This window comes from Amblyomma maculatum, chromosome 8, assembly GCF_055883805.1.
Source record: "Amblyomma maculatum isolate TAMU_Amacu chromosome 8, ASM5588380v1, whole genome shotgun sequence".
Classification (NCBI taxonomy): Eukaryota; Metazoa; Arthropoda; class Arachnida; order Ixodida; family Ixodidae; genus Amblyomma; species Amblyomma maculatum.
The window spans coordinates 100,367,872-100,386,386 of record NC_139351.1 but is presented as its reverse complement, the minus strand read 5'-3'; the positions used below and the strand labels follow the sequence as shown (position 1 = coordinate 100,386,386).

At 45.0% G+C, this 18,515-nt stretch overlaps 1 protein-coding gene across 3 annotated transcripts in view; it reads right to left on the bottom strand.

Annotated features, from left to right (window-relative positions):
* Positions 1–215: 215 nt before the first annotated feature.
* The window catches only part of LOC146181979 (uncharacterized), a 38,293-nt gene continuing 19,993 nt past the window's right edge, over positions 216–18,515 (bottom strand). For 2 of the 3 annotated variants that reach the window (XM_084576976.1, XM_084576977.1), the window contains exons 9-15: positions 15,158–15,230; positions 13,198–14,564; positions 10,331–10,677; positions 7,272–7,453; positions 6,713–6,760; positions 4,996–5,112; positions 216–1,330 (exon numbers count right to left, since the gene is read on the bottom strand). In XM_084576976.1, coding sequence (XP_084433102.1) covers positions 1,252–1,330; positions 4,996–5,112; positions 6,713–6,760; positions 7,272–7,453; positions 10,331–10,677; positions 13,198–14,564; positions 15,158–15,230 — 2,213 coding nt within the window. In that variant the 3' untranslated portion in view covers positions 216–1,251. The remainder of the gene's footprint in view (positions 1,331–4,995; positions 5,113–6,712; positions 6,761–7,271; positions 7,454–10,330; positions 10,678–13,197; positions 14,565–15,157; positions 15,231–18,515) is intronic. The other variant, XM_084576978.1, reaches the window with a different exon arrangement.

Genomic DNA, 18,515 nt, shown 5'->3' with positions numbered 1-18,515 from the left:
AGTTCGATATAACCAAAATTCGAATTATCTGGGTTCGACTGTATTTCTGAGGTGCAATGGGCTGGAGCTGCATTTTTGGACATGTAAGAAAGCAGTAAGAATCCACTTGCTGGCGCGTACATTTAAATATAAAGGCCAACACGTGCATTTTATCTACAACCTCCTGTGAGCATGACAGAGCATTGAACAAGGGTAAAGTAGAGGGGGGGGGGGGGGGGGGGGATCTTCAGTTCGCAGGTCGAGTGACCGTTTCGACCTGCAAACTGAGGCTTCCCCCCATCTACCCCTGTTCAGTGCTCTTACATACCGTGTAACCATCTTCTTCCTCTTATTCTACCTGAATCCTCCTGTGGGCATGTGTGTTACCTTTAGGTAAGACATTAACATGCTTTTGAGCCTAAATTTCTGTTTAGAAATCTCTGAACCAAGCTAGGAGCTGCTAGCTGGACTTGTGGTTCTGTGCCTTTGTGCGTCTTTGAGGAAATAGAATTGTGCCTGAGGGACCAGTCTGTGGCTGTAGACTGCTCTCGTTTCCTTCAACAAAGAAAGCATTTAACATTTCCTTCTGGTGGTTGCTGCCCACCAATGGGAGATGGGCGCCAGTTACTAGGATAAAACTTACAGCCTATGCTGTTGACAGCGATTCACTATACACACACACGCACAAAAAAAAAGAGCACAGCCGGCATTTTCACATGCATATATATACATTTGTGTCAACTTCAAAAAAAAAGGTTTCTTAAATAGAAATAAATATACATTTGTCTCTGTATACATAAAAAGAAAGGAACATCACTAAATTCGTAAAACACGAAAACAAATCTAAATTAAATTACAAAGTCTTGGAGCATCACTGTTTGACTCGATGCAGCAGGGTATAGTATTTACTCCATGTTAGCGCATTTTGGCCATTGAAAAAGCAAAAAGACTGCTGCCGTTTAACCTGAGCAAGAGTGTTACTTGAGTTATCAATGCACCGAGCACTACAGGGAGGATCAGAAAAACTAAATTATGTGAGCGCTACGTCGATAACATGCCGTCAGCAACAGGTACAAGTTAAATTCTACAAGCACCCCCAGCCCCCCACCAACCTCATCTCTGGCCTGTCAAATGCAACTTGATGCGCATCACAGAGGGTACAACCAGGGCCATTTTCCCTCTACTGGCGTCTGTGCACAGTGCGCAGCGGTGCCTCAAAAAGGGAGGCCGACTCTGTACAGCCCATTCCGAACCCCACAGGGCAACCTTGTGTTAGAGGTCCTCTATGGCTCCTGTCTGGAGAAAGCGATGCATCAAAAGTTCCTCGGCCGTTGGCCGCTCTGCGGGGCACCTGTACAGGTCAAGCATATACCACTGCAAGTCAAAATATTGCAACCATGGCAACATTCGCCTTAATCAGGCAGGACACCAAATTTTTTCATGAAGCAATTTTTTTTTCTTTTTTTTTTTTCAGAATGGTGACAAACAAAAAATTTGTAATAATGGGTCATCGTACGAAATCTGCCCCAGACGTAATTTTTTCATCTTATTCTCCCACTAGTTCCTGCTTTGATTTTAGTAGCAGCCTAACAGCGCTGCGTGTCATAAGTGGGGTTGGAATCACATGAGGCACTCAAAAACAGCAACAAATAAGCCGCTTTTGTTCACTTGCCACCATTACGCCACCTCGAAGGTGAGCAAATTAAGGCAGCAAAGCAGAGATTATGTTACAGTCGTTTTGTAAGCCTCACGCTAAGCTGCTGAAATTAAAATAAAATCTATTGCAGAATTTCGGTAATTCAAACATGGTTGGTTACGAATTTCGGGATGCTAAATGTTTGTAAAATTCTCTGCCCGGAGTTCATTTTGTAGGATGTTCTGAACACTTTCCCATGCAAGTACAGATGAGATGAACACCCAATACAGCAACCTCGAGCACTATAGGTGCCCGCACATCTGCGATCGCTAGCTGTGCTGAATGCACATTTGTGGTGACGCGTAGCTCGCACATTGTTCACACCGCAATTGAAGTTTGTAGCGGCACGCAACTCCCCCATCGTCAACACTGCGAGAAGTCAGTTGTGGCAGCACGGCCATAAATATTATCAAAAGTGGTAAGTATATCACATCCTAGTATCGCCACATAGTGCAAACATGGCCTAGACAGCAACAATGGCACTTTAGCACTGCAGTGTATGGGCTGCCTAAGCCCAGCTGTCTAAACCTGTCTTTCCAAAAAATATGCAACAATCTGGACAATATTTTGCAAAAAATTAGGCTGGGCAGCAAGTCAACCACCCTTTTTGTAAAGACATATTCTGTCACCAGAAGAAATATCAACCTTTTCTGTGCAATTTCAAGTGCAATGTGCACCTCTGAAATAGAAGTCATTTCCACAATTTTTCGCCTGCTTATTTCACAAGTGATGGCATTTCGATGTTGCTACAGTCAAACCCACTTATAACAATGCCACTTAGAGCAATATATCGGATATAACAAACAATGGACTGCCACAGCACCATCAGCATTTCTGTGTTTTCTACAATAAAATAAACCACTTATAACAATGCTGTCATAGCATAATATTGGTTAAAACATGTAAAACCTGGAAACTGGGAGCCAACCTTAAGACAGACAAAAACATGGAAATGCTACAATTCCACCAAAAAATTAAACCATGCTTACAATGCTGGACGTCTTGTGAGCACTGTTTGCTTTTCCCTATCCACTGTCACTGTTCCCCTAGTTCTACAAGCCGACTGGACTTCCCATCAAGAATCACTTTTGGAAAGCGGCCTTCGTTCTGAATGCCCGTGAGGCGAAGGTTGGTGAATCTCCAATGATTGTAACTCTTGCATGTTGATAATACATTTTCAAAAGACGAAGATTACAGCAAACAGGCAATCATCTCAGCTGTAACGTGTACTGATAGCAACGATGAACACAAACATATTGTTACGTATTCAGCATGTAACAGAGGTGTTTATTTATAGCGTAGGAACTGCAAGTTCCCAAGAGACACCAGCTCTTCTTCTCTCGCTCTTCAGCTTCTTCCTCTGCCTTTTCATGATGCCCCAAAGCGCATGACACTTTCCCCTTCCCAGACGAAGCCCCCATGGCAAGTAGTTTAAGCAAGGTGCGAGAGTGGAACCTTTTGAGTCGAGCGACGTGCACCACCTGCCACTTGCCACTTTCCAGCACTTGCCACTTTCAGTGCAGTGTGAAATCACGTAGTTCACGTCACTCAAGCGTTCCAGAACAACAAAAGGGCCACTAGTAAAACAGCAGCTTCTGGCAGAAACCAAGCTTGCGCAGCGGTGTCCACACAACACTAAAGGCTGAGCTACAGGTGAACAAAAATGGGAGCGACGCAATAAGGCAGTGCAGCAAAAGCGATCATCGTTCGCTCCATCGCCTACTGGGCAAGATACATGCGACTGCACGAACCGAACGCAGCGCAAAATGGTGACGATGCTCTGTGTTGCTAGCATAGTACACCGCAAAACTATTTGCAAATGCAACAACAGTCCCAATAATTGCAAGAATTGAAGTGTTCTGCAACACCATGGCTGCAATTAGATGCTCGTTGAATCCTTTGCCATTCACCATCGTTCATACAAAGCGAGAAATTTATGCAGCAATGCGTACATGTAGCTCAGCCCTTAAATCATTAGGGACATAGTAATGCTCCTTCAAGCACTCCTATGAGTCTTGTATGCATAGGCGAGCAATGCGGCGAGCTTCTTCAGCTCGACATGGAGTGATGCCGATAGAAGGCTCATTGTACAGGTAGAAAGGAAGGATGGTATCGAGACAGCTGCAGGAGGCTCGAGCATAAAGGAGCATGAGGAGGAGTCTTCTCATGTTTCGCAGTATTATACGCGTATGCAATAAAAGAAAGGATGTCATCCTAGTTCTTGTTATCAAAATCAACGTATAGAGGTCAGAGTGAAGTTGGTGCGTTAAATAGTCCCATTCGTTTGAGCGTGGTATGGCATTGAATGATGCTAATCGCAGGAGTTCGTCGATAACATCAGCTGTAAACTGGCGCCAAAGGTCACTGATAAGTAGAGTGTCGAATTGGAACTGGAACCGAACCGAAAACCGGAACCGAACCCGAATTTTCGCCTGGAACCGGAACTGAACCAAACCCGAATATTTTCTGCCATCTTGGAACAAAACCAACACGAACCGGAACAAAGGAGGAACTGTTCCATACCGCTTCGCGGTACTGTTCCGACCCACTTTTGCTGGCAATTTATCTTCATTTTTTTTTTATCGCTGCTTGTAAAATGCCTTCTCACTTATTTCCAAAGTACCACTGCACACTGCAAACATGGCAACTGTACTGATAAACTGGTGTTTGCAAAAAAAATGAGAAGAACACAGGAAAATATATTGCCACATGCACAGCACCAATATGGTGTTGGGCTATCGCTTCATCTTGAACAAGGGTGGCTGCGCAGTGGATCATGGAGAAAGTTGCCACATTCGAGAGTCGTCCTAGGCAGTGAAACAATAGCATATAATTGAAAAATTGAGTTACATATAAATAATTATATAAACATGTAAAACTCGGAACTGAAATGAATATATTAAAAAATGTCGGAAATCATTTGATTTGGGTCCCATGGCACGTGCACAGCAGCCGTATGCGATGCGATGCCAGCAGATGCAATTTGGTTGACAGAGACTTCAGAATGATAAGCCGACGCTGATGGTTTGAAGCCCGCAGCAATTTACCGGTCTATTCTTGCGTTGTATCTGAACTTAACATAAAGGTGATTCCATAAGCCGTGCTGTAGCCTTTACTCACAAGTACGGTTTGCCTGGGCTGGTGGTGTACCTATATTCAATTCTTGGGACATTTCGCCTTCAGAGAAAGTACATACTACTCTCACAGTCAATAACAATGTAGAAATCAATTTACGTAAGCCAACTGTAATCTGTCCTCCATTCCCTTCTCTTCCAGTCCCTTGACCAAGTTCTTGACTTAGCAAAGAAGAAAGAGCTTACCTCTTGAGGCAGGTAAGGATGAAGTCTCGAGCATCAGGACTCAGTTGGTCGGGAAACTTTGGGTCACTTGTGCCCTGACCAATGGCAAAGGCCGCCGCCAGAGGAGAAAGCTCGTACCTGAAACCACAGCAGTTGGCATCAGGCACTTTTTCAGTCCTGGACTCAAGGATGCCAGCCAAGGATTTAATCAAAGGCCTTTTCTTAGTTTCTATGAGTACTGACAAGATATTGGCCTATCATTTGGAGACCACGAATAGGTCACTTTTACCGTATTTATATGACTGTAAGTCGACCCCCCAAATCGCACATCTCGAAAAAAAAGAAAAAAAAGAAGGTGGATGCTTTTGACAATGAAAATTTATTTGCCTGGCTGTACTACTTGCCTCCATTTCAAATCACATACTTCTGTGATATAGGCTGCAAACTTGGCCTCCAGCCCTGGATAACATACCAAGTGTATCCCTAGGAAGCCTCTTAGTTTGGCATTACAGTTGAAAATTTTGTCTCGCTGCCACCGCCCCTCCTGCATAACCCGTTTAGAAGCTTCCAACTTGCGGCCCACAGCGCACTTTTTTTTCCGGCATAAATGATAGTCGCCTCCTTGAAGGCTGCACGGAACAAGCGCCAAATGCTTTTTGGACTGGAGAGCTCATGCCGGTTGCAAAAGTATGAACGGTTGTAGAAGTATGCCGGTTGCCGGTTGTAAAAGTATGAACGCATGAAAAATGATCAGTGTTGGCTCTTCCATCAATCATCAACACTCCATGAAAGTGCTGCTGTGTCACGTGACCCAATGCAACTGACGTGCGATGGCGTGCCAAAGGCGAAATTCGAATAGCAGCTCTTCCGTAAACTATCGACACTCCCACAGGTACAGTTTGTGCTGCGCAGTAAAACTAAAAAAAACAAAAACATTCTCCCCGAGAAGCATGCACAGTAACTGAATGTTGTGCTTAAAACCGTAGAGCAAAATATTTGCCATAGCTTCCCTGATATAGTTTATATTTTGCTCTTGTTAACAGTGCCATGTTTTGGTTTCAATTGTAAGTCGACCCTCTCTATTTCTGATTTTCAAATTCAAAAAAATACGGGTCGACTTACAATCGTGCAAATACGGTACTTGAAGTGAATAGAAAGTATAAAACTGTCGTTAGAATAGTTGTTGTACTTTTGAATTATACAAATGCTTTAAAACAACACCAATTAACTATTGCCAGTAAGGGAGAACTTATAAATAAGAGATAGAAGCTTCTCAGAAAATGGGCACCAGAACAATCTACTTAGAAGAAATCATAAAAAGATGCATGTTAGATTCAGAACATAAAACATTTTGAATACAGTACATGGTGCCATGTCTACTCGTTCCGTCAAGTATGGATCCAAAAGCAATTAGAGACTACCATAAGAGCGCATTAATTTGAGCTTGACAAAAACGGAGAAGTAGTTCTGATTATTGAATGGCCCGGAGAAACTGACAAGAACCACTTTCAAAGAGGTAAATTTATTTGGCAAAAGACTGGGCAATAAATGGTTTCTTGCATTTAGACAAGAACAGCGCAAAAATGACACTTTCAACACACTTTAAGGTATGCTAAAATGTTAAAAGCCTGTCAATGGCTTGATGAAAAGCTCAAAAGAGCACAGTTAAAATTTGCATTCAAAAGATCCATATATTCACACAACCCCAGCTAGATTTTCTTCCAAGGCTTTTACTCACCAAGGAGGCTTTGTCTGGAACATCTCAATCACAGTGCACCCGACACTCCTGAAACGAAGAATGCAGGCAGTCAAACTAGGCACAACAAGTAAAAACACTATACAGCAATAAGCTAAAAAAAGGTTCACATCAGTGTGAATAAAACAGGAAAAGGGGAGCAAATCAAGTTAATAAATAAAAGCTGCCTCCACTATCCAGTGAGAAATTGATTTTGTTTCATCCATTTACTCAAATTTCATGGAAAGGGGGTGAAAAAGTATGCACGGAAAAGCTTGATGTAACGGCCACCTTGATCACACATGGTAGCAATAATAACTGCGTTACAAATTTGTGTGATGTAGTTCTTGCAGATTGAAAAAAAAACATACTGGAACTGTAACCCAGTAAATATTGCCTGTTGCCAAAGCCAAAAAACAAAGCGCCCACTCAAAACAGCGAAATACAGCAAAGCATACATTAAGCGAGAAAGGAATGATTCAAGAAATCACTCTCCACAGAAGTGACAGGCGTGTTCGAAAAATGTGACACTGTATTCAGTAACCAGTTGTGCTGTACGCACCAGACGTCTGACTTGTGCGAGCATTCTTCCTGGCAAATGACCTCGGGTGCCATCCAGTAGGGCGTGCCCCTGGCGCTGGCCACCAGCTCCTCGCAGTCCGCCGAGGACGGCTCAAACGTGGCGCAGCCAAAATCAATCAGTTTGATGGTGCCCGTCCCAGGACAGACCATCACGTTGTTTCCCTGCGTGGGCAGCACTGGTGTCACTTCATTTCCTGGCCGTCCTTACCGAGAGAAACTGAGGACACGCCCTGTCCAGTTATTGTCCTCGATGAGATACGACAGCTGGGCTTTTTATGACTCGGACAACATCCGTTTGGCAGAAATTTCGAGGTAGGGAAAAACATCTTTTTCTGCGGCACTAAGTCAACCTCATAAAACGATGCCGGTGATGTCAGACGTGGTTGATGTGCTTCACTTAATTTTCCATGTTCTGCTTTCCTTTGTGCATTAGAAAAGCATCAACAATGGCAATGCAAAAGTTGCCTCAACTTATAGACACCAAACTTTTGCATTTTTGTTCTCGTCAATGATGCATAGGGCACGGATCACCATGTGGTTTTCGCCTAAGCCGCTAAATGATATATATAAATGAATTTCCTTTTCTCACCTCTTTCGGTTTTGGTTCCAGCAGACGAGCAATGACTGTGACGTCAGAGTGAAATCATGGTCATGTGAGGGATAAAAAACAGCGATATAATTGCCGATTCATCACTTGTTGCAATTCCCGTCTTTGAAGCAGGCTGAATTTAGCGTTGTGGTGAATCAAACGGAAGAGGAATGATTATATGATTGTTTTTCCATTGTTCACTTTTACATGACAGGCGTCGCTCGATTGAAACCAAAGTAGGTGAGAAAAGAAATCTGATTACAAATTATTTAGCGGTTGTAGGCAAATATATCCATTTAGAGTAAGTAATGTAATACACATCATTGCAAAAAATAAAGCCAAACCCAGAAATTGCGCATCTATACTCCTTTAATATTTGGGTGCATAATCCTTCATTGTCGGTTATACTCAACACAAAAAAAAAAAAGGGGGGGGGGGAGGGGGGGGGACCTCAAGCTTCGTCTTTAAGAGTATGATGAGGCATAGATATAAAGCCCCTCTTATGCATGTGTAGAGCCTAAGGAGTGGCATGTTTAACTCTGGATTTACAAGTCCCAGTATGGCAGCTCTTGTTAAACAGGCCATCATGTTGTGTGGCCTAGTGACATCACACTACACACCGACTACACACTGACGACTAGCACCTGCCAGAAGCATGCTCGTGACATTTTGCTCACGACGCCGATTTTCCGAAGAATGAAGCCTTAATGTCACTTAATGTCACCCCATTGCACTAGCGGAAATGACCACTAACGGCAGTACACGTTCACTTTTGTTTTGGCATTCTCATTTGCAACATTTTCCTACACAGTCGATCCTAGATATGTCGAACTCAAAAGGGATCAAGAAATAGTTCTGATATATCGATAATTTGATATATAAAACATGCCAAGAGATGAGCTACTCTATAATACAGAAGTTTCAGTATGATGTACTCAAGCTAGCGGAATGCTTCTGCAATGTTGTGCTGCATGCCGGTGTACTGATAGCCTACAGCTCTCCTCTGGAGTAGTGACCCACACAAAGCGTCACCTTGCGACAGGCGCCAAAAAGAGAACCGCCGCCCCCTCGTACCGCAACATGCATGCAAATGCATGGTCTAAATATTTGGCAGAATCAGATCGAAGCACCGAAGCTCACACTATCACATCGAGCGTCCAGGTCTGAATAGTGAATGTGCTGCTGTGGTTGCGGCTCACATTAGTACTGCTGCAGAAGTTGCTTTGGGAAGCACCACCGCTCATCATAACAGTTGTAATTCTGTTAACGGCACACTATAAACTCTATAACAACTTAGTTGAAATAAGGTCAAGTTGACTTCTCAGTCTCCTTCAGCAGAGAAGCAAGCCCCGCAACAACTATAGCAAACCTTGGTCAGCTAGGCTGGCTTCACCATATGAAAACTGGTGCGTTGAACTTTGGATTTTCTCACATGACAGCAGTGCCACATAGAAAACAAGCACATCGATCAGAAGGTCCCTTTCAAGCGGACTCGGCGTTCAGCTCGTTAAGCGACTTTACAGTGTTAGCAAAGTCATGAGGTCCAACACGTTAAGCTGCTGACCCGGCTCCACGTGTGAAAAATGATTGAAGGGGTGCCGTTAGGAGAAGCGCACCTTGCAGGGCTGTGGCACGCAGTTCGATATATCAAATATTCCGCTGATTGGGAGTTCGATATATGCAAGCACGACTCCGATACTTTTGCGTGGGATCCTCAAGGGAATATTCTTAGTTTGATACAAGCAATAATTCGATTTACCCGTGATCTATAGTAATGACATCTTTCTGTCAATAGGAAGAGAGAATCAGTTGGTCAGGGCTAGCTTCATTTAGTCCACAATGTTCGTTGAGTACCCCTAAGATAATAAAAAAGGCTGCTTCCAGCAAGCTATGCCACACGTCGAAGAGAAACAGTTCCAGAAGACACATGAAGGGAGCCGAACATTACTAAGTGCCCAACACGATTACTTCCCTGATTTCATGACACTCAGTGTAAGAAATCCATGATTTCTCATTAGTTAGTTGTAACTGTGTACATGGTTCACAGCTGGCCACTCCAAACTGCCACTATTTGTTACAATCACTACCATGGAGAGGAGCGCTCGTCTGTGCAGGGAAAGATGGAAGCTGTCAACAATAAGGTGACCTTGAATGATGTTGCACCTGAAAAAGGGCCCTACTTTGAGAGGGTGAAATGTACACAGCTAACAGCAGGGGAGGGTCCCGCAGCACTGCGGCAGCATTTTCCAGCTTAGATCAGACAAGCTGATTTTCCCAAATACTGAATCAAGCAACAACATATCTGATTTGGCCTTGGGCATTTTAAAATGCTGCACAAGTTGTTGCAGAAGCATGCACATATGTGCCAAGAAATGAAAGATGTGCAGGACAGGGAAAAATGCTTGGACAAGGGAAACGAAAATATTCTGAACAGAGCGAACTGAGGAGACCTTGATATCCCTGTGGATGACGTTTCGTTGGTGCAGGTAAGCCAGAGCCTGGAGGAGCTGCCGTCCGTATCGACGCACCACCGTCTCAGGGAAGGCCCCAAACTGGGCCAGATTGGCGGCCAGGCTGCCGCCAGAGACAAACTCGAGGAACAGGTTGACCAGGGCCTCTTCCTGCTGCACTCCGAGGAAGCCCACAATGTTGGGGTGTTTGAGCGACTGCAAAATGTCCACTTCGAGCTGTACGGCCGACAGCACGTCGGGTCCACCCAGCTGAAACTGCTTGACGGCCACCAGCTCCCCACCGGACTTGCGCAAGCCGCACCACACGAGGCCAAATGCCCCTTTGCCTGAGTAGAAGAAGGTATTTGCAACAGGCATTCCTTCCCACAAACTGCAGGCCTTACATACACAAGCCGAAAGTGATTACAATAGTCAAATAAACAATCAATCAATAATGAAAATTGAAAGCCTGCACTGGTTCACTTCTAAGGCCTTAGGATTCGAACACCCTTTCTGAACAAGGTATAAATACTAAAACTGAAATGGTTTACAGTGCAGACAAGGCGACCACAGGTTCCGTCTGCGCTGTAAACCATTTCAGTAATAATGCATGAACTAGCCTGTAAAAAGTTCTTGCAGGGTATAAATTCTGCTCCTCCATCTTGGGAATGGTGACAAACATTCTGGCCAAGCGCCACCCGTAAAGTGGGGCAAATAGCGTGGAGTCGTAAAGGCATACCCCTTCCTCGTGCCGCCTTTACTTTAGCATGCAAGCCGAAGCCACCATCCTGGGCGGAATGGGGGTGAGAGAGAACACAGATGAAAGCCCGAAATCTACATGGCTGAATGACATACACCCATCAACTGTAACCAAGAATAAAAAAACTGGGTGTGCTCACCGGTCCACGAAATCACTGTGAAAAATACGCCAGTAATAAATGTTTGGTAAGGTGCAAATTATGTGTGTATAATGTGCTGAAGTGACACTTTGGCTTATATAAGGGATGCTGTAGTAGAGAGATTAAGTTAGGAAACTTGGTGTTCCTTAATTTGGGGCTGACAGTGCACAACACACAGGCTCTCATGGAAACAGCGCCCATCCATGGTATTAAACGACACACTCACAAAGAAATGAAGATAAAAACAGGTTCTAAATGCTCAAAGGTCTGCATTTAAATTTGTAATATAATACAGTTTAGGCAGCACAAAGTGATGAAGAAAGAGCTAAGTAGACTAACTAAGGAATCGGGTACAGTATTAGCAGACATAATTTGCACCCTTACCCCTTTTTACAAACAGGGCGCTTTCATAATCGCGAATAACGCTGTTTCAAGCACTATCTGAAACAACTTTTGTGCTATCATAATCTTGGAAATAGCAGTTGCATTTTGAAATGGAAGATAAAATGCAAAAATGTGCGTTTTCTATTGTGCATTTGAGATGTGACAAGACGGCCGATGTGCATAGTAGCATGATGCGATAAAATGGCCGTATCATGCCACGGCACGCACAAACTGCCCTACTGCCCTACCTTGAGCGTGCAACAACAACAAGAAAACAAGGCGCAAAATGAAAAGTGGGTCACGGCACTGCTACTGCTGCGGTGCCAGTCAGCAGTTTGGCGCTGCATTGAAGTGAGCCAAACAATTTGCCTGCAGATGCCACTGGAATGCAGTTTTGTTTCACTCCACCACTTGCAGTGCAAAGTTGCTCCTGACGTAAATGTGCAAAGACGGGCTAGTTTGTCTTGGTACGACGTTCTGGCGTTGTTGTAGCAAATGCAAATGTGTGGGGCATGCTCTTGTGTGATGGCGTTACCAGACCCTGTCGTATATATTTGATGTTCTTGCCATAAATCCATCAGTTCAAGTTCAGTGTTTGCCCTGAGTCTGTCTCCTTTCTTCATCCTGCGTTTTTTTTTTTTTGTTGCGCTGAAATATGCATTCTTCATTGCTCCTGATGGTACATGTCATTCCAATGATGTCATTTCATGGTTATTGTTTTCTTTTGGAGCATCAGTACACAGTTCAAAACCATGGGTCGTTGTAATCAAACAGTGGCTGCTTCAGCACGAAAAAGCCCCTAATGACAATTCATCTGATTCTGACTAGCCCAACATAGTTCCACAAATTCCCAAAGGCACATTGTTAAGCTCTCAGCTGGGGGCACTCAAGGTGAAACTATTCCTCTGTTCGCGATGTAGCAAGCATGAGAGGAGGTATTTGGGCATCCATCAGTGTACTAATCCTATGAGAGGTCAAACTACGGGATAAGCAAATGCATGTCGAGTGCATCACGTGACGGGAGCTGCAGCTTCACCCTGCAGATTTCTAGCTACGGCCAGAGTTTCCCCAGGAATTGGAAATATAGGGGAGTGTCTAAAATTCATTTGAGGGAAAGGTGCTTGAGGAGAAGCAGTAGTTATTTTTGATAGTCATCAGTATGAAGGAACTCTGGATGAATTAAGTGGGTTCCTTCAAAACGTTAGGGAGTGAAGACACACACAAAGAAACCATGCAAAATGCGCTATGGCACCGGAGTGACAAGACTGCTTCTAAAAGTAAGAAAATCCTCTCACAAACCAAACGGCGTTCCAAAAGGTGCGCAGCCAACCTCAGCGGCTCTGTGCGGCCGACAGATGCCATCACCACGAGCTGGCAGTGAAGCTCAGAAAATGAAACTATGTGATCTGAATAGCAAAGGGGTTGCAATCCAAATTATTATTTTAATTTATGGAGGTTGATTAATAAGGTTTACTGACACGACAAGCGCACTCCAGCAGGAGAATGGAAGCACATGCACGGCTTAGTGGAGGCCACTCAGCAAACAAAAGGCAAATGTGTGAACATCATACATGCAGCACTTACCGATTAGTTTTCCCTTGATCCAAGGGAATGGGGGTCCCGCGGGAAAGGCTGGGATGTCGTGCATGTTCTTGGGCAGCGGCGGCACCGGCACGCGTGGCTCAGCCGCCGCATGCTGACCAGCCGCCGATCCCTTGCCCTTAGCGCTGACCGTGTGGAATGCAGAACCCTCCGCCCCGACACCACTCCCCCGCTTGCCACAGGTCAGCGTGTGCGTCCCCTCAGGACGAGCCTTTGCTGACGACGCCGTAGTTACGGCCGCCGTGGGTGTCACAGTAGTCTCGGTGGCTTTGGTCACTTCGGGAACTTCTTCCCTGCGTGGCAGCGACAACCGCGGCTGCTGCTCATCCCCTCCTTCCTCCGGCGAGAGAGATGGCAGATACACCCAGGATGCAGACGACAGGTGCGAGGACACGTCGTCACGAGTCACCCACGGCGGCAGGAACTTGCTCATCAGGCCCCTGGTGCTCGGGACCGGCATGCGCGATCCGTTGGGCCGTAGGTTGCCGCCTTCTTTGTTCCTCGTTATCAACGAAAACTTGGGCTGCTGTGCGGCCACCGCCGCCGTGGCGGATGTCTTTTGTGAGCCCTCCTCTGCTGCCCCCAGCGAGACTTCCGCCTGCTGCCGCCCTGCGGGCACAGTTTTTGGCGGCACAGTAGCCGCGACGTCAGGAATGCTGCGGCCTGTCAACTCAGGTCGCAATTTGAGCCGGCTGAGATGGTAGTTCTTGGCGTAGTGCTGGGTCTTTTTCCGCCTCTGCGCTGCCGCTGTGGGCCTCTTCCGCGATGCGGACTGCTTGTGCTCGTCGTCGCCCGACTCGGAGTCGCAGCTGTCGCCACGGTGCTTGGGGCGCACCTTGGCGTACATCTCCTTGGGCACCACGTTTTCGGCACTGCCCCCAAAGACCCAGGCTGCCGTTCGGGCCGACTCGGTGAGCGGGCTCTCCATCCGTGCTTCCAGGATGTTCTCCTCAACCTTCTTTTCACTCTCAGAGCTCACGCCATTTTTGGCCTCGACAACGACAGGATCCAGGGGAAGCTCGAGGGGTGTGTTGGAAGGCATCGTCTTCTGCCGGTGGTAGCTGCTGTTCTCCAGCGTGCCTTCGGCGCACCACCGCATCTCGTCGTCCGAGGAGTGGTCGCGAGGTCGCACGGGGATGAAGTGGGAGCCGCCGTGGGACGATTTCTGCCGCCAGCCGAGAGGCAGCTGCTGGGAAGGTACGCTGGGTGGCTGGTAGCGGCGGAATGCGGACAGCGAAGGGTCCCCTCCGCGAAGAATGGAATGCGAGCCCTTCAGCACAGCCTCCGCCTCTGGCTCGCTGGGCTCCTTGTCGCTGCTGCTGGAGCCTTCTTCCTTGGCCGTCGAGCTGCTGCAAAAGAGGGGAGGCACTTGTCTAGACTGTTAAAAAAGAATTTGATATGAAGAGCTGCCACTGCCAAATAACTGAAACGCAAATTATTGTTTCCTGTAAAACACCTTACAAACTATGGTCACGATCTCTGCACTGAAATTTTTCTTTCAACAAAAATTTCTGTCGCCTGGACAAAACAAGAGAGGCCAACTACTGAAAAAGATTTCTGTTGACATTTTGGCTCCCAGCACAAGGCTCTTGTTCACAGTGAAGTCATCACCAGACATCATGTCATGCTTGAAAAATTGTCCCCCCCTTTCAGCCAGACGAATTCCCTTCCATAACTTCAAATTCCTGTCACATATTTCCTCATGTCATGTTATTCTGGGCATTCCACCTCCCACCAAGTCATAATGAGTGCATCATGTATACTGCAGGCTTTTGCGAGCAAGTTGGCTCAACTGTGCTTGCAATATTTATGTGCAGTCCTGCATTCTTCCCACCTAAAAGTACTCGGCAGATTTCAAACATAAGGTGTGCAAGCGTGAAAAATGAGGCAAGTTCAAGCCTCTACCAAGACAGAAGCTCATCAAGATTAGAAGAAAGCTCACCCAGGAGAGCTTTGTTCTCCTGGAGCAGCAACACTCCTCGATTGCAAGATCAGCTGCCCCAGTTTTCTTTTTTCTGCAGGAAAGACAAAGACAACACTTCACTTGCGTGCATTCTTTTCTTCACAATCAAAGACAGTGTTTACGAACAGCTTCATCATTTATTTGAGCGCAATATTCAGGGAAAGCCAACCTCCAATGACATTCAATTGAAGGGAAATTGAAGGGGAATGCCAAGACCAGCTAGTCTGAAGAGTTCAATTTCATGGTTAAAAACATGCCAAGCCAAAAAATTTTACGAAAGCAGAACACCTCCATAATAAAATTGAGCAACTGTACCCGGTAAAAAGAATTCTGCACTGGCCATGGCAGGCTTATCATTTTCATGTGCAAGATTATGATGGGAAATACAATTGATATAGGTAAACAACATGTCTATCATTCCAATACTCAAACCTTAATTTAAAATTAATCCGTCTGAGCTACAACGTGTCATATAACCGGCTGTTTACTTACCTCTTACAATTTGCAAGGATTAGTCGGCACCTGTACAAACAAAAACTTTATGCTGGAATAATTAAGGTACTTGAGAATTATGTTATTTCCACCCTTAAAAAATCTATGCTTCTAGCAAAATTTGTACATATGAGATCTTTGAAAGATAATCCGATAATCCAGATTTGCTCCGCTTTGAGGTAGACGTTTTCCTTAACTGTTGTATAATCACTTGGCCTATACACAGCAGTTACGGCGACAAAACTGAAAACAGCCTTGCTTGAGCATCGAAAGATCAGTTAGTACTTACTCAAAGCCACCTGTTGCAGAAAAAAAAGACAACATAGTGTAACATTTCACATGCATGTGAAATGTCCGCTCTGTATATTGCAGATATATAAATGTTGCATACGGGGATCATTATGTGCATGACAAAACAATCTGCATAAATGATCAAATGCAATGGTAAAACCTTGTGCGCTAAACAAGTCCCTTGGGTAATAACGCATCTCGTCTCACACAACTGTGTAGTAGCCCGTTATTACTGCATGAAAAAAATTACCAAAGAATGCAAACATTTCATTAAATAGCTTGGATACTGTCTGAATGAGAGTTTATGAAAACAGTATACAAATTTCGTTTCCTGTGTACGCCAACAGTCATGGTTCCACATTCTTTGTACATTATTTCTTTCAAGCACTGGCGAGTAAAAGCTGCCAAAGGCAAGGATCAATGGCATCCACACTTTCACATTCACTTTGCCACGACTACAGATAAAGAAGAGCTGTCCAAACGACATTTGATTAATGAACATTTGACTGATTTTGTCGCGTTTGCATGTCGTCAATGTAGCGAAGACGTACGCGGTACTGTTAACTTTGTTTATTAACCAGACGAGGGTGCGACCAGCGTCGGTCGAGGCAAAAGGCGAACTAGCCGGTCGAAGAACAAAGAGATCGCATGTCCATAGATGCGACTTGCTTCCCCGAACAACCGGAGGGTAAGTGCGAGTTCTCGCGGCGACGCGCAGAGAAGGGTGCCAGGGTCTGTATATTAATGCACACTGCTCTATTCACAGCACTTCAAACACAACAGATTTGAACTGGATTGACGCTCCACTACCTCGTCAAACTTGGCCTAGCACAGCACCTTCTGCTCATAGACTGTCATCCTCTTCTGAGAGTCGCATTATACTTCATCAATTTTCTGCGAAGGACATTGTGACACTGAAAAGCCAACTTGACACCATGCGCAAGTGCAACGAAAAAGTGTCATGTTCAGGTTTCTGCGATCGTTCAACCACACTGCCATCATCATGGGGACTGCCCAACTAGACTATGCATCTTTCTTCCTTTCCAATCTGGAACTTTACTCCTGTGAAGTTCTTGCTGCTTTCGCAAGTTTGTTCCGTGACTGAAGGAGTGAGCAGTGCGTTGAAAACAACAAATACAAACGCATTTAATGCAAGATAAAGCCGTTCCAACACGCAGACAACGCATAGGAGGGGAGCAGAATTTATTCTTCAAGTGCACACAGCCTCAGTTTCGTGGTCCTCGTAAACTAGGTTTTTTTAGTACTAAAGCTAAGCAAATAAAAACCTTGCCATTAATAGGGCATGGTATCTTTATTCTAAATCTGTTTCTAGCTTTAAGACAGTTCTATGCTTTCCTGTCCTAAATATACCAAGTATAAGTGGAAAACATGTGCATGCTTCTGGAGATGGCAGTATGCATGGCAGAGCATTTCTCCAATGTGCACCAAATTAATGTTGTTCCCATAGGGTGCCCTATTTTGAGGCAATTTACTATCTGGTGCACTGTTTTCAGTGGCTGGTGCCTGCATGTTTAGAGCATTTTGAGACAATTTGCATTTTTCACTCTTTAAATGTTATGCCAAATTTGGTTTTGGTGCAACTAAAAAAAAAAGTACACAAATGCACAAAAGCCTTGTTTGGGCCAAAATAAGAAGGTGAGAAAAGCGTGATTAAAATTTAAACAAAGTCCAGTGAAAGATCTGAGTAACCGGGGTGAAATATTTTTAAGGATTACTTCTTAGCGAGTGTGAAGCGGTGAAGCTGGCCTTAGAAAAAGCACCGGCTACTCTCATGCACAAGCCCATACCTGCCAACCTGGCAAGGATAAATCGGGAGGAGACTTTTTGAAGCGAAAGCTTCATTACCCGACCTTGGGCCAAGGTAAGCGATGAATCACATTTGACCTTCAATGAGCCAAGTGTGGCTGTAAGCAAAGACCATACAGACACTTATATAAAAACAAAAACTGTTTCCACTAGTAATCAAACCACTATCCCACCAATCTTCAGCCAAGTGTGCAAATCACTACCCCAGGCCAGGCTTATGAGAAACAGATTGCAATTCTCCTAGCCGAACATGAGAGTGATAATAGCGATGAAAATGACGATGCAGTTAGTGATGATGATGGTAGAAAATAGTGATGATGAGTAACAAGAAACGCAACGAAGCTTTCACTTTGTCTGGGCTTAGCAGGGTTAAGCCATAGCCACTTTTTTTATTCGCACTAATGAGGGGCAGGGGGTTAGGCCAAATTTAATGCTAGGCAGGTGTTCGCCCGAACTTTCAGGCAGTGTCCAATGAGTCCTGTCACACAGACCTTGCCAGACTAGCTTAAAGTATCTGTCAGAGTATTTTTCTCAAAGCATGGCCTGGATTGATGGCCCTTCACACTGCATTGCACATTGCTGAGCAGAATTCAGTTCTAGTTTGTCTCAGTTCTAAACCATCTCTAATGCTGTGAGACATGCTGATGTTGCATCCACATGTTGTGCAAGATGCAAAATATTTGCCTTTTCTTGACGTCACGAAGTATAGAAATAAGTGTGAGATCGC